The sequence below is a fragment of the Marmota monax genome, unplaced genomic scaffold (genome assembly GCF_021218885.2).
Source record: "Marmota monax isolate L192 unplaced genomic scaffold, Marmota_monax_Labrador192_F-V1.1 WCK01_AAM20220418_F8-fsc00142, whole genome shotgun sequence".
Lineage (NCBI taxonomy): Eukaryota > Metazoa > Chordata > Mammalia > Rodentia > Sciuridae > Marmota > Marmota monax.
The window spans coordinates 3,468,660-3,482,601 of NW_026692025.1; the positions used below are offsets into that span (position 1 = coordinate 3,468,660).

Genomic DNA, 13,942 nt, shown 5'->3' on the forward strand with positions numbered 1-13,942 from the left:
GGAAATGCAGCCAACATGGTCTCTACTGTCCACAAGCTTGACTGTTAGCTACACTCAGAGGGGTACCCCTGGATGTTTAGACCAAAATCATGAGCTTAGAAGAAGCTTTGGGGAGAATTCAGAGGGCAAGAGATGTAATGCATATGAATCTGGAAATCTAGACAGCTCTTCTAGCTCCTGGGGTCAAGGCAAGGAAGGCTGCAAAGGCCATTGGGCTCGCACCCTCATGGCTCCTCAGCAGTAGCTGGCTCTGGGCTGGTCACGCCATCTGACAGGTAATCCTCCTCATTTTGTTTCATCTTGGTCTCCAGAACTGTGATGCGCTGCTTGAGCTTCTGCTGGGCCCCCGTGTACTCAGCCAGCAGGCGGGCAAAGCGAGTATACAAGGTCTCCATGTTGGTCTCCAGTTGCTCTAGCTTTTCCTGCACATCCATCTCCATGCTGGCTGCCACCTCATTCTCATCCAGCAGCCCCTCCTTCATCAGGATCTCCCGACCTCTCTCCTCCAAAACCTTCTTGGCATCAGGGTACTCAGTCACAGCTTCCATGAGATCATCCTTGGACAAGCAAAAGAGATCTGAGTAGCCCAGGCTGCGGATATTGGCAGTGCGCCGATTGCCCATTTTGCTGCCCTTAATGTTAAGGATACTGATCTCTCCAAAGCAGCTCCCAGCAGATAGTAGAGCATACTGAGTCACACCATCATCAGCCACCACCGCTAACTTGCCCTCCTTGATGATGTACATCTCCTTGCCAATATCCCCTTTACGGCAAATGTAATCCCCGGGGCTGAAGACCTGAGGGCGAAGCTTCAGTACCAGCTCTACCAGCAGGCCAGCCTCACAATCCTGGAAGATGCGCACTTTCTTGAGTGTGGAAAGGTGGACATTGATGGCTATCTCAGCCCTGAGCTTAGCTGGCAGATTCTTGAGAACTTCCCGTTCATCCACTGACTTCTTATTGGTCCACAGGTAGTCAAACCACTTAATGACCTTGGCTTCCATCTCCTTGCTGACCTTGCGGAACTGCATGTAGTGTTTGACAGCATCAATCTTGGCCTGGAACTCTGCCCTGGTGGCATTCATGTTGGAGATCATGGAGCCCACATTTCCCACGATGGTGGCGAAGATGAGGACACCAATCAGGAAGTCAAAGATGACAAATAAGTACTCCTCATCCTTTACAGGGGGAGGTGTCTCCCCAATGGTGGTGAGGGTCAGTGTAGACCAGTAAAGACAGTAGATGTATTCCCTAGCCAGGTAGCCATATTCAGGGTCAGTGATATTGGGGTAGACCCAGGTGTCAACCCCAAAGCCAATGGACTTGGAGATGGCATAGTAGATGCAAGCATTCCAGTGGATGATGACCAAAATGTAGAGCACCAGGTTGCTGATACGAAAGATGTTGGGGTAGCTGGTGCGAGTCTCAGTGCGATCAAAGAACTCAAACATACGGGCAAAGTGCAGTAGGCGGTTGAAGCGCACCTCAGGACTATGGATGCCCACAGCAAAATAGATGAGGTCTGTGGGGATGATGGAAGCCACATCCAGCTTGAATTGCAGGGTGTGGATGTAGTTGTCTCGCAGTTTCTTGGTATCTTTGACCAGCAGCCCCTGCTCTAGGAAACCTAACAGACGTACAAGCCAGTATGTCACCTCTTCCCTCAGATCTGTTCCTCCTTATAGGATAATGATAAGCAAACTAGTCATTTATCCCTTCATCCCAAGGAGAGATATAGCTCACATGGTAGGCTGTCCAGAAAGACCCAAGAAAGCACCCCTGATCAATCACCAACCAGGGTTCCAGCCAAGCATTTGAGTCCAACACCATGTCTAGTAGATTTCTTCAAAATTTGGACTCAGGCCTTTGGACTTAGGTGTCATACTGCCACCTGTGCTTCCCAGATGCTTACTCACCTGTGCGTAATCGGATGAAAAGGTCTGCAATGTAAACCAGATCTGAGAAGTAGTCCAGCACCAGCCACACCAGGAAGTAACCTCTCTGTAGGTCACTGAAGCAGGCTCTGTGAAAGAACAAGGCTGGCTTCACCCTCAAAGCCAGTTGAGGTCTCCTGGAAGCCCCAAGCTGAATTTCTATTTGTTCAAGGCTTGAGAGGGCTACAAGGGGCACTGATAAGTTACAGTTAGCCTGGTGCCAAGGAGACACTGGCAAGTGACTTCTACCCCAATCCTTATCATTATGTAGACATCACTGTGTGTGCATCACTACTGACCATTAATTGCCTACCTCACACATTAGACTGTGAGCTTCAGGAGGGCAGAGACTTCCTCCATCATCACTGCCAGTCCTATGCTTAGCCTGGGGCACCTGAATTCAAGTATCAGTTGAATGGTGTCAGTGGAATGAATGAATATGTCATTGGAAGAGCAAATCACAGCACACAGTGGAATAGATTCCATCTTCATCACTTCAACATACACCTACTGAGCACCCAACACAGAACACTGGCCAGCCAAGTATCGGTAAGCCCAAGTGAGCTAGGGTTAGGCTAGAAGAAGTATGATTGGAGAAAAGTTGGAAGCTGCAGGAGCTCTGTAGGGTAAATTATGGATGGGGCCAGGCCTAGGAAAGGGCCTGGGGATAGGGAAAATTAGGGGATAGAGTCCAGGATGGTGATCCCAAGAGTGTACTAGGAATGGTAACATTTAGAATCAAATTCCAGCCCCTATTTCACAAAGCCTGCAGAACCATCAGTGCCTGCCATTGTCATGGCTTTCATCCACACTGGGCCATCCTAACGCTTTGCACTTATTCCTTCTGCCCACAATGTTCTCTCTGCCAAGAATAGTATCTAAACAGCTGATTGCCTCCCACTAATGAGGGCTCAGGTATAGTCTCACCTTCCCAGAGAGGCCCACCCTGACTGTTCGATCTCTAGCAACTTTCTGCCATCAGTTCCTGGAATCATCTTGGTCATTTTTTTTTATTTCATGTTGGCAATTTCTGTCCTCCAGTAGCCTAAGAGTTCCAAGGGAGAGATACCATGCCTGTCTTGCTCTCCACATTATCCCCATCATTGAGCCCAGAGCATGGCACCCAATAAGTGCTCAGTCAAACCCTTTCTGAATGACTGAAGTGGGAGCAGAAAGGAGTAAGGAATGCTGTCAGGCCACATTCAAAAGGCTTTGAAGGCCATTCTTAGGGCTTGAACTTTGTCCTGTGGGCAATAGGGAATTGAAATGTTTTTTGAGGAGGGAGTAGTATCACCAAATCCCAGTTTCTAAGAATCACATTAGTTACAAGTGTGGTAGATACAAGAAATAGATATGGCTGCTGCAGGTGTCCCAGGAAGAGAAGAAAGTGGGGCTAACACCTTTAAGACTCCCTCTGAAGGGAACATGGGCTATCAAGGTAGATAGAGGTGTTTTGGGCAGCCAGAGAATCTGGAAGGAAGGTTGGCTTGGTATGAACACTGTCTTAAGCTGGGACTGGCTGGGACCTATGTGCTCTCAATCCCAGGGCCTATGGATTGCTCTACTTTTGGCTACCCTCTTCCAGACCCCTCCCTACTCACCTGGCCACCAGCAGGCACCAGTTGTACAGGACAGGCATGGCAATGACAAAGAGCCAGCGGTAATACCAGTCCCCAGCTGGGTCCAAGACAAATAGTTCAAATTTCTTTCTAAGGAAACAAACAAAGGCCAGGCTTGAGGACCAGCTCCCCCAAGGAGACAGCACTACATGTTCTGGAAGCTTAGGGACCCCCAAGAATCACTGCTTAAGGGAATGTGTGGATGAGGGGTAAATTGGCTTGGGGCCCCATTTTTCAGGGTAGAGTGGCCCATTGGCTCTGAAGCTCTCTGGTAGCCCCTTGCCCAGAAGGTACATCAAGGGGCAGAGTTTTGGGTAGAGAAGAGCATCAGGGTCTGGGGAGGGATAACCACAGGTTGGTAATGCAAGCTTATCCCACTGTTCCTATATCCCTCCCAGCAAAAGAGACAAACTCCAGGCAAGTGAGAACTACATGCTTCTTGCCCACTCTACTCTTTCTTTTTGGTCCCCAGCCTCTAGCCTCCAAATCACTTTTCCAGATGCTGTGCCATATTTTGGCAAGAGCCCTTTTCCTTCACTGACCAGAGGTGGGGAATGTTAACTTGGCCAGACATCCACAGTGGCCTACTCCTTCCTCAAACAGTAGACCCTCCATCTCTGCCTTCTCCACCCCGTCACTCTCCTACTCAGCCATCAGAGCCTTCCCCATCAGGTTCCTGCATGGTTTCTTCCAATACATACTTCCTTGCCCAGAATAGAGCTGGAGTGGGCCTGCCCTCAGCAGCGCTCTCTGATTGCATCCTCCTCAGCATTTACCAACTGCTGGAAGTGAGGCTGGAAGTGGCATGCCCCTGGCTGAACCCCCTCCCTGCCCACATTCACTTTATGAGCAGCAAGAGGACATCTGATAGAAGGTCAGCTAAGGTGAAAAAAGACAGTAGATGTTCCCATAGCAAATAGACCACTGGCTATTGGAGAGGCTGTAGGTAGGGAGAACAGAAATGTTCTGGAGTTAAAAGCATAGCAGGTCATTTCTGTCCATCCCTTTCCCTGTTATGACAGAGCTTGACATAGTCCCTGGTCTGCCCCTGGCAGTGGCATTAGAAACCACACTGATTTCTGCAATTGTGTGCTTGGGAGCCCTTTGAGCCCCACAGGCTGGACACTTGTACTTGGTGCCCTTTCCCTCGCCGTCTTTGTCGCCTTTGCCATCCCCCTGCTGTGTCGTCACGGTCTGGAGTTCAGGCCCACGGAAGCGCTCGAGGAATGAATCAGGCCTTGCTTCCTCCTCCCTGAAATTCCTGTTGGCCCAATCTCTGATGACCCCCACCAGGCGGACGATCCTAGAGGTGAGGGAGAGAGAGCATGAACCTGAGAGCTCACTGTTTCAGCAGGGGGAAAGTCGGGGGAACATGGGAGATGAAGAGGGAAACCTGGAAACAGACCAGGCCATGATTTCCTGTGTGCTAAGAACTGGGACATAGGCCAGCATTGAGGGAAGGGTCTGGGACTCAGGCATGATTCAAATACATCTTGTGGGGAGGGGTGCCTAGGAAGATTTCCAATAGAAGGTGCCATCTCATTTGATTGTGCAGAACAAAAAACAGGTCTTCAATGCAAAATGGAGGTTGTGTTAATGTCAGGACAAGTCAGGATGGAGGTTGCCTCAGGCTTCCTGATTTCCCTATAGAGCCTACTGGTCTGGGGTGGTGACCTCAGGGCCCTCTACCAAGGCCCCTCTGCAGTGAGAGATACCTCCCCACAAAGTTCAGACTGTGAAGTGTGAAGGGAGGCCTCCTCTGGCCTCTCCCATCTTGTCTCACAGGAGCTTTGGTGTTGTTGCTCAGGTCTCTAGTGTCTGATAGAAGGCTTAGAGGAGTTAAGAGAAGGAGAGCCACTGTAGTCACCCTGACAAGCCCCATGGACAGAAGGGGGAACAGCAGGTTAGGGTGGGGGGAATCACCTTCGGAAGCCACCCCTTCCCCGTCGTGGGGTGTCCATCTCCGCCAGCCTCTGCAATTCAGAGGAGGTATCATCATCAGCCGCAGACTGTGGCCTGTAGAGAAAGCAACAGAGTTGACCCAGGGTTCTCTGGGTGTGTGACTTGTCTTGCCTCCTAGGACATGCCTGGAACTCCTATGTTCCCTTGAAAAGGAATCTTAAAGCCAAAGATAGCTTGCCCTACAACAATGGTGCAGGCATGATGGGGAGTAGCAACCTCTGGACCATCTGTGAAATCACCCAGCCTCAGCAGACTCACCTGCTACTGGTCCTGCAGTCATCTTTGCCATTGGCCTTGATGGCAGGGGGTTCATGATGGTTATTGGCTGTAGCACTCTTCACACCATTGGATTTTTCAGTCATTCTCCATGTACAACCAGGGCTCTTACCTGCCAGGGATATTACCAAGGGAGGTCACAGAGGATTCTCGTACCCATATGGAGCAGGAGAGCTATAGGTGAGCAGGGTGAGAATAGAACCAGGGCCCAGCTGGCTTTGATAATTCATGTGTTAATAAAGTCACTATGGCAAAGGAAACAAAACCATATTTTGTAGTTGAGCACTGTTTTCATTTTAAATGACATATCATGTGGAGGAGTATAGTCCTTTTCTTGACACTTGGAGCCTGGCACTGAGGCAATGCAAAGTCCCACTGCTCCATACTGCCACAGCAGGACTTAGGAGTATCGAGGTTTGCTCCGACACTGGTGACTTGAGAACAGGAAGATGCATTCACAAAATAAATTGAGAAGGAGTAGCCCAGGATGGAAGCATCCAGAAGAGAGACAGTATGTCTTGTCATAGCGTCAGGGAGGCTGGAATATAAGATCCTCAGAACAGCTGTCCCATGCTGGGGCTCATCAGTGTGCCACACCAGATGTGAACAGGAATGGTCATCACATCCCCCAGATTTACCAAGGCAGCTACTACTAGATTCACAGCCCCAAAGCTGTTCCAGGACTCCACCATTCCCCACCCCCAGCTACTTGTTCCAGCTTCTGAAGCTGTCGCCATGGCAATGGTAGGCACGTCAAGCAGCCTCAGAGATGCTCGCCTGGTGCTCTCTGTGGGACTCTGGCAGCAGCATGCTAATGAGGGCACCTGAGGGAAACAAACCAGCCTCTGCACGTCCCTGTTTGGACCTTGGAGGCAGTAGACCGTGGAGACAGAAAGTTCCAGGCAATGCAAACAAAGGCAGGGCCACTTACACTGAACAGTTTCAGGGCTGGCCTCCTGGAAAAGGTGATTTTAAAGTCCAAGCTTTCAGTTCAAGAGGAGCTGGAACACAGGGCCAGGCCATCTCTGGGGTACATCATCTTCTATGCTGCTGTCACCAAAACAAATTCCTCTTCCTTGATCTTGTGCTCTCTCTGCCAGAAATAGGACATCCCTTCCCCTGGCTGCCTGGCTGTCTTCTGCCTTGCCTAACTGACAGCCCATTGATTTTCAGCTCCTCAATAAATCTTGTGTAGTCCTAGGGCTTCAAGTGCCTGATCCAGTTTCCAGGCCAGGAGTCCCTTCCAGGCTCCCAACACATATCTCCTGCTGCTTGCTGGACATCTCCTTTGAGACAACTCAAACCCTCAAATCCAACATAGGTAAAACTGAACTTGACACCTTCACCTATAAGTCAGTTTCTCTTCCAATAAGGCCACGTTATAAAGGGGCCTACCCTCTTCCCAGTCTCTCAAGTCAGAAATCTACAGGTCAAGAACAGCTCTTTACTTACTGCATCACATCCAAGCAACCTCTTTCCTGAGTTGTTTGTGCCCTGCAAAGTGTCAAGCATCTCTCTCACTATTGCCTTCTATTTACAAGGCCTTGACCTGGTCTCTGGCATTCACGGTGGCTGCCTGGGTCTGATAAAGGAGACTCTGTTTGGCTCAGCACTCCCTGGACTAAATGGGGTCCATGGACACCCTCACGGTTTATGAGGGAGTTAAAGCTGTCAAGGGGATAAGCCTACTCCTCCATATCATGAAACCAGAGAAGAGGGCTGACAGAAGCTTTCTGAGGAGCTGCAACAATAGCAGATAGCCCAAGGAGCTGACTGCATGGAGGAAATGGAGGGCAGTCCAAGAGATATGGGATACACAAGGAAAAAGTTCCCAGGGAAAGGAGTCTCAGGAAAAAAAAGACTTCTACAGGGCCAATGTCCACCCCACCCCTATGACAGGGAGATAAAAGCGGCTTGGGAGGCCTGATACTTCCTCTCTGAGATGAGAGCATGACTAAGACTTACCAGTGACCTTATCAAGAACAGCTCCAAGGAGTGGTGGTAAAAGAAGACAGATTTCATAGGGTCCCATAGTATGGAGTAGGGAGTGAGGGACAAGAGATAGAGCATGTAACTGATTCTTTCTAGAAACTCAACTGAGAAAGGCTAGAGATAGAGTGGGATCTGGAGGAGGATGGGAGATTGAAAATAGTTCTCTATGTTGCTGTTATTACTAATTTACAACAAGGAGATAATAAAGCAAGTTTAAATGTTTTGAGGACAGATTTGACAGAAAATGAAAGTGTGTGTGCTTTTGATCAACCCCACTGAGGGTGGAGCCTGTGAGAGGTGGGAGTAAAATGGATTGGTTCAAGTACCAGAGGAAGTGCAAAAAGTCTTATTAAAAATCCTAAGACCAGAGGGAAGCAGGTGTTCAATATTTTAGATGCTAGTAGGGATACAGTGAGAGGCCATTGAAGGATTCACTTCTGTAAAAGCCCAGCTTTGTAAGTGAAATAGGAGGGGTTTCTACTTTCAGAAGTACCAGGCAGAAGCCTTCAGAGGAGGCCAGAAATTTTGCAATAGCTGTTCCAGGGATGGACAGGGGAAAACCAAATAAACATAAGGGCAAAAGCAGGCTTGCTGAGAAAGGTAACAAGCCATGCAGTTGTCCCAGAGAACAGAGATGGGCAGTAAATTCTAGTTGAAGAGTGGGATCCTCAAGGAATGTGGCTTTTAAAATCAGAGGAAGATAACACCCATGTCATAAAAAGCCCAACTTCAGTCATGTTGTACTCATAGGCCTCGTTTTTCTTCATCCACAAGCTGAGTAACAGCACAGGATATTATAAAAAAGTGAGTCTGGAGTGAGGAGTGCTCAAACCCTGCATGGAAGCATTTTAAGGACAACTCATTCAGACTATGGGTAGAGATAAGGCCAGAGAGAAAAGGGACATGTGAGTCAGACAGCCAAGACTGAAAGTTCCAGTTCACTGTTCACTCAAATGCTCCATGCCCACGCTGAAGGCACCAATTGTATGCCACGTGTTGGGTGGGTGCTGCCTTTAGAGATGTAAGTCTGGCAGGGTGTCTAACTTCAGGGTGAATCCAAGATTCAAAGACACAAACAGAAACACAATCCATCCTGAGAGTCGTTTGCATTTCCATTCTGTTTCTCTGCAGCATCTGACAGTTTATTCATTCCCTCCTTCTTGAAATAATGAGCTCTACTTTCCCAGTTAGGTATCCTACTTATCAACCACATCTTAGCATTCTCTGAAGAAGCTTCCTTCTCTTTTCTAACACTAAAGCTTAGAGTGTCCTGAACACAGTTCTTCAAGGATCGAGATCACTTACTTATCTTTTCTCTCGAGTAGATGCTGATGACTTACAAACTTGGAACACCAGCTCAATCTCTCCTGTGAACTCTAGTTTGCCTCCCTGGCAAAGCCACTTGGATTATGAATAGGCTCCTCAGGCTCAGTATGTCCAAAACCAAGCTCTTGATCTTCCCCTCCAACCATCCCTCCACAGTCACCTACATCTCAATCAAGTAATGCTATTCTCCCTGTTATTTCATTCTAAACCTTACTGTTATCCTGACTCCTCTTTTTTCACACCCCACCCTCTCTACATATGCAAAGAATATGGACTTTACCTTGAACACATGTCCTATATCTAATGGTTTCTCACTATCTTCATTATTGCCATCTTCAATCCAAACTACCATCTTTTCTCAGTGCCTTGAGATAGTACACGCTCAATAAATGAGTTTTGGATGAATATTGTATGAATGGTCCCTACATTTTTCCCAGTCCATGACTACTTCTCTTTCTACTTTCATTCCTCAGCTTAAGCCCTTACTACATCAATTAGGTGATTTTAAAGGAAGATACAGTACTTCTCTTCTTGGCTAATATAGAGCAACAAGGATTGAATATATCCTCCATAATGAAATAAGAAAACTTACAAACAATAATTTCCAAGTTTCTAAGTAGTAGGAAACAAAGGTCAGTAATCCCCAGGAGACAAAAGAGCTGAAGCCCTGCAATTGCCCCAGATTATTACCTGTCAGAGTTTCCAGGCCATAGCGCCAAGAAGGTAAATGCAGGTAAAGCCTGTCAGTTTCCCTGGGTTGAGAAGACCAAAGCAGCTGGAGCCTGCAGAGGAAAGTATTGGAGAGGAGACAGCTACACAGAGAGAGAACTCCAGAAAGAGGGTCCCTGTCAAGTATTCAGCTGAGTGCTTAGCAATGAGGAAGATATTCCTGGTCAAGGAATGAACCATTCCTCAAAATTAGGCGTTAATATCCCTCACCTTTCACACAAGGTCTGATGCCAGCAGCCCAATTGGAAAACCTAATGATTGGTGGGATATTGGGTAGAGTACCCAGAAGGATCTTTCCTCAGTACTGACAGATAATTAGTCTTTAGACTGAGGAGTCTATAGTCCTATTGAAAAATCTTAAAAGCAAGACAAAAACAAAAAAAAAAAACTTTTCAAGGAACTTAACCGAATCCCAGAATAAGACTCAAGAATGTTTTTAGAAATACCCAAATGTCCAGCTTTCAATAAGATAAATTTCACAATATGTGGCATCTACTTAAAACTTAGGCATGCAAATAATTTCTCCATAATGAGGAGAAAGCTGTTTGTGAAATAAAAAGCACAGTTGTCCCTCAGTATCCCCAGGATGGTTTGTTTTAGGACCATGAATGACAAAATTCAGTAATACTCAAGTCCTTTATATAAAATGACAAAGCACCATATCTGCATATAACCTATGCACATACTATCATATTCTTTAAATAATCTCTAGATTACTTATAATATTGAATATAATGAAATGCTATATAAGTAATTGCTAAGCTGTATTGTTTAGGTAATTATAGCAGGAAAAATTCTGCACATATTCAGTGCAGACACAATTTTCTTAAAAAATTTCAATCTATGGTTGGTTGAATCTGTAGATGCTGAGCTCATGGAGACAGAAGATCAACTGTTCATTGGATTAATGGAAGATCAGATAGTGTAAAAGAGATTAATGAACTTACAGACAACATAATAAAAGTGCCCAAAATGAGACACAGAAAAAAGGATACAGAAAAAAAAAAGAGCAAAGCATCATTGAGCTGTGAGACAACTTCAATGGCTTAATATGAGTGTAATCAAAGTTTCCAAAGGAGAGGAAATAGAAGAGATATTTGAAGATATAATAGCTAAAATTTCCCCAAACTTAATCATACTATAAATCCACAGATATAAGAAGCTCAATGACACAGAAGCATAAAAAATGAAGAAAACTACACCAAGGCACATAATAACGAAACTGCCCAAATCCATTGTTAATGGGAAAAACTTAAAAATAGCCATTGAAATAAGGCACATTATACACTGAGCCACAAAATTAAGGATGGCATCATGTGCCTGAAATTAAGAATGGGAGGAAAGTCTCTCGGCTAAGCTTCAGGCTTTCCTTCCAACTTCCACCTGGATGTTTCTCTCAGGTTGTTATTGGAAAACCACAGCTCATCTTGTCCCAAGTCACAATGAATTCATTCCACCATCAGCCCTTATGATTGTTAGACATTTGTGACTGACCAGAACTTCAAGCCCTCAGCTGCTAGCCGTCAGGATGGCTTGGCATTCAGATTCTCTCTGAAGAGCATGCCCTATCTTATTCTTCCTATCCACAGCTTCCTGGACCTGAAATTTGTGTTCGTACTTTGCTTCCCTTCCTGCCAGCTCCCCCTGCACAGGGTGTATTCTGCCTGAGGACAAGTCAGCATCTGTTCTGTCGTGCACAGCATACCCAGCACTGGAGCTGGTACCTGGAAAATACTGCATGCTGTTGGGGAAGGAAGAAGAAGGATAAAGGGAAAGAAGGGAGGGAGCAGGGAGGAAGGATTAAAGGAGTGAGGGAAGTAATGAAGGGGTAGAAAGAAAGATAAGGAGGGAGGGAGAAAGACATAAGGGCTAGAACTTGGTGAGGTTCTGAAGAATATCAGAAGACAGAGTTCCAAAAAGGGGATTTTCAAGCCTAAAGCAATAGGTAGGGGAGACTAGCTGCAGTAGGTCTTCCAGGAGGCACATGAGACCCTCTAGATGGCCAGATGCCTCAACTTCTTGTACAATCTAGGTTCAAGTTAACACCAGGCTAAGCCAAAGATTTTATACAATGTTTGCACAAGGATCTCTTTTATGATTGACAGCCTAGAGATGCAGATTGCAAGTCCTAGCTGGAAATTAGTCCCCTAAATATTCACTCTGGCCATTGCAGAGAAAAAAAGTCCTAGGCTTCTGGTGTGTCATTGACATCATGGGTAGTGGAGAAGCTGGGAAACAGGGAGGTGGGATGACAGATAGAAAGCAACAAGAGGAAGGAAGAGGCATCCCTGACAGGCAGCTAGAACCTCAGGGGCAGAATCTCATTCACTGAGTAGCTACCTGGTGCTAAACACTTATCATAAGTCAACGTATTTAATCTCCATGACAATCCGACAAGGCTGACATCATTATCATCCCCATTGCACAGATTCACACAGAAGCATTCCGGTTCTAGTGCAACAGCCAACCACAGTCCAGCTGGAAGGCAAATGGAGCTTGGGTGTGAGGGCCAAAGGGAGAATTAGGGTCAAAACTGTACCAGCATGCTCTTGGGCTGACTGAGTTTTGATTATAGAACTGAAGCTGCCGACTGTCTTTGTGCCCCAGGCCTAGAAAGGACAGTTGTATGGGGCTCAGCCATGGGAAGAAAAACTGCAGGAGCTAAAGATGGGCAACTTCAGACTGGGTAGGGGGAAGTACTTGGTGGCAAGCCCCTGATGCTGAGCTACCTTTGGCACACAGTAGGTGCTTGATATGTATTTGGCAAGTGAATGGATGAATGGATTGTTGAATGAATGAATGAACTCCCTGAAATTGCTCTGTACTTTTCCAAATTCACACCTTACCTCATGTTCACTATTCCTTACTTCATTTGTATAAGGACTTAGCATCCTTTGACAATGAACTCAAGATTTACTTTTTTTTCTACCACATTTGGTCTCAGTTTGAAGCCCAGTGCAAGCTCTCAGTTTCCCTCTCTTTGGAGAGGGCAACCACTGACAAGTGGTGGTTAGGGGCAGCTGGAGGAAGCCCCGCCGTGAAAGAGAAGGGGCCCAGGGTCCCAGCTGCTATCAAAAGGCCTAGAGATGAGGCTTCTGTAATATTATCTGTCTCCTGTAGTTATATTCTAACACGGAAATGGTGTCCACATGTTGTTCAGGATTCAAACTTGGAGGCCAGAATAGGGTACTGGGTCTGCAACAGCCTTGAGAGTTTGTCCTGCCCCCAAGCCTGCTACTTGGCTCAAAATCGTCCCTCAACCTGAACCTCCAAAGGCTTCACTAACAATGCATTTTCCAAAATGGCAGAGAGGCTGGCTCCCAAGTCTGAGGAGCCTGGAGTGTGTGTGCCCCCCTCCGAAGATCTCCTGAGGAGGCCAGGTTGCAGTTCAACAGGCCAAAATCCAAGGCTGCAGTCCAAACAGGGTTTCTGAGAGAAGCACCACATAATGCCTCCCCTACTTCCAGGGCTTCTTATATGTAAAGAGCTATGGAGCTCCAAGTGACCCAGTCTCCATGCTCTGAGGTTAGGTTAGGTCAACAGTGTCCCCTTACTCTCCTAGAGAGTCATGCCTAACCAGGCAGTCCCTAGATCCCTGTGCTCTGAGCCTTCTCCAGCCACCCTCCCTGCAACATTCCTGGAAGGAGACAAAGGCTCAGGTGCCTCAGGTTAATATTGGTGTGGCACTGCTACTGCACTCCTAGAGCTCTCAGTATTCCATTTGCCTGGTTTGATTAGGGACAAAATTTCTCCATACCTGCATTTTCCTCAGCCCCTTAAGCAGGCCATATATACAAGAGCCCATGTCAAAACTGGTTCTAGGATCCACACATTTCCAATGTGCTCCAGCCCTGACATATACAGAGGATACCAGTCTGTAACCACAGGAAGATGTCAGCTCAGTGCCAGCCACTTTCCTCACCAATCAGATGACTTCAGAGGCAGGGAGTCCTGGGGCCGCAGTCAGCATCCATCCATCCGTCCACACAGCCTCCAATCAGAGAGAAGCCCTTGGGGGCTCATGAGCACCTGAAGCCAGAAGAGACCTTCTACTTCTGTCCTCCAGGCAGTGGGGGTCACCCCACCCCTGATGATACAGCTGGT

General features: G+C 47.0%; 1 protein-coding gene across 1 annotated transcript; it reads right to left on the bottom strand.

Moving 5' to 3' along the window:
* Positions 1-224: 224 nt before the first annotated feature.
* On the bottom strand, positions 225-5,877 carry Cnga2 (cyclic nucleotide gated channel subunit alpha 2). Its single transcript, XM_046453454.1, has 6 exons — positions 5,774-5,877; positions 5,477-5,569; positions 4,686-4,856; positions 3,536-3,643; positions 1,917-2,023; positions 225-1,627 (listed from the first exon to the last, which is right to left on the bottom strand). The coding sequence occupies exons 1-6, from the start codon at positions 5,875-5,877 to the stop codon at positions 225-227; spliced, it is 1,986 nt and encodes a 661-aa protein (XP_046309410.1).
* Positions 5,878-13,942: the final 8,065 nt, after the last annotated feature.

Coding starts and splice junctions, on each gene's coding strand:
- Cnga2 (XM_046453454.1), bottom strand. CDS start 5,877: ATGACTGAAAAATCCAATGGTGTGAAGAGTGCTACAGCCAATAACCAT. Junction 5,570..5,773: donor GACTGCAGGACCAGTAGCAG/GTGAGTCTGCTG, acceptor CTTTCTCTACAG/GCCACAGTCTGCGGCTGATG. Junction 4,857..5,476: donor GGAAGGGGTGGCTTCCGAAG/GTGATTCCCCCC, acceptor CCTCACCTCTAG/GATCGTCCGCCTGGTGGGGG.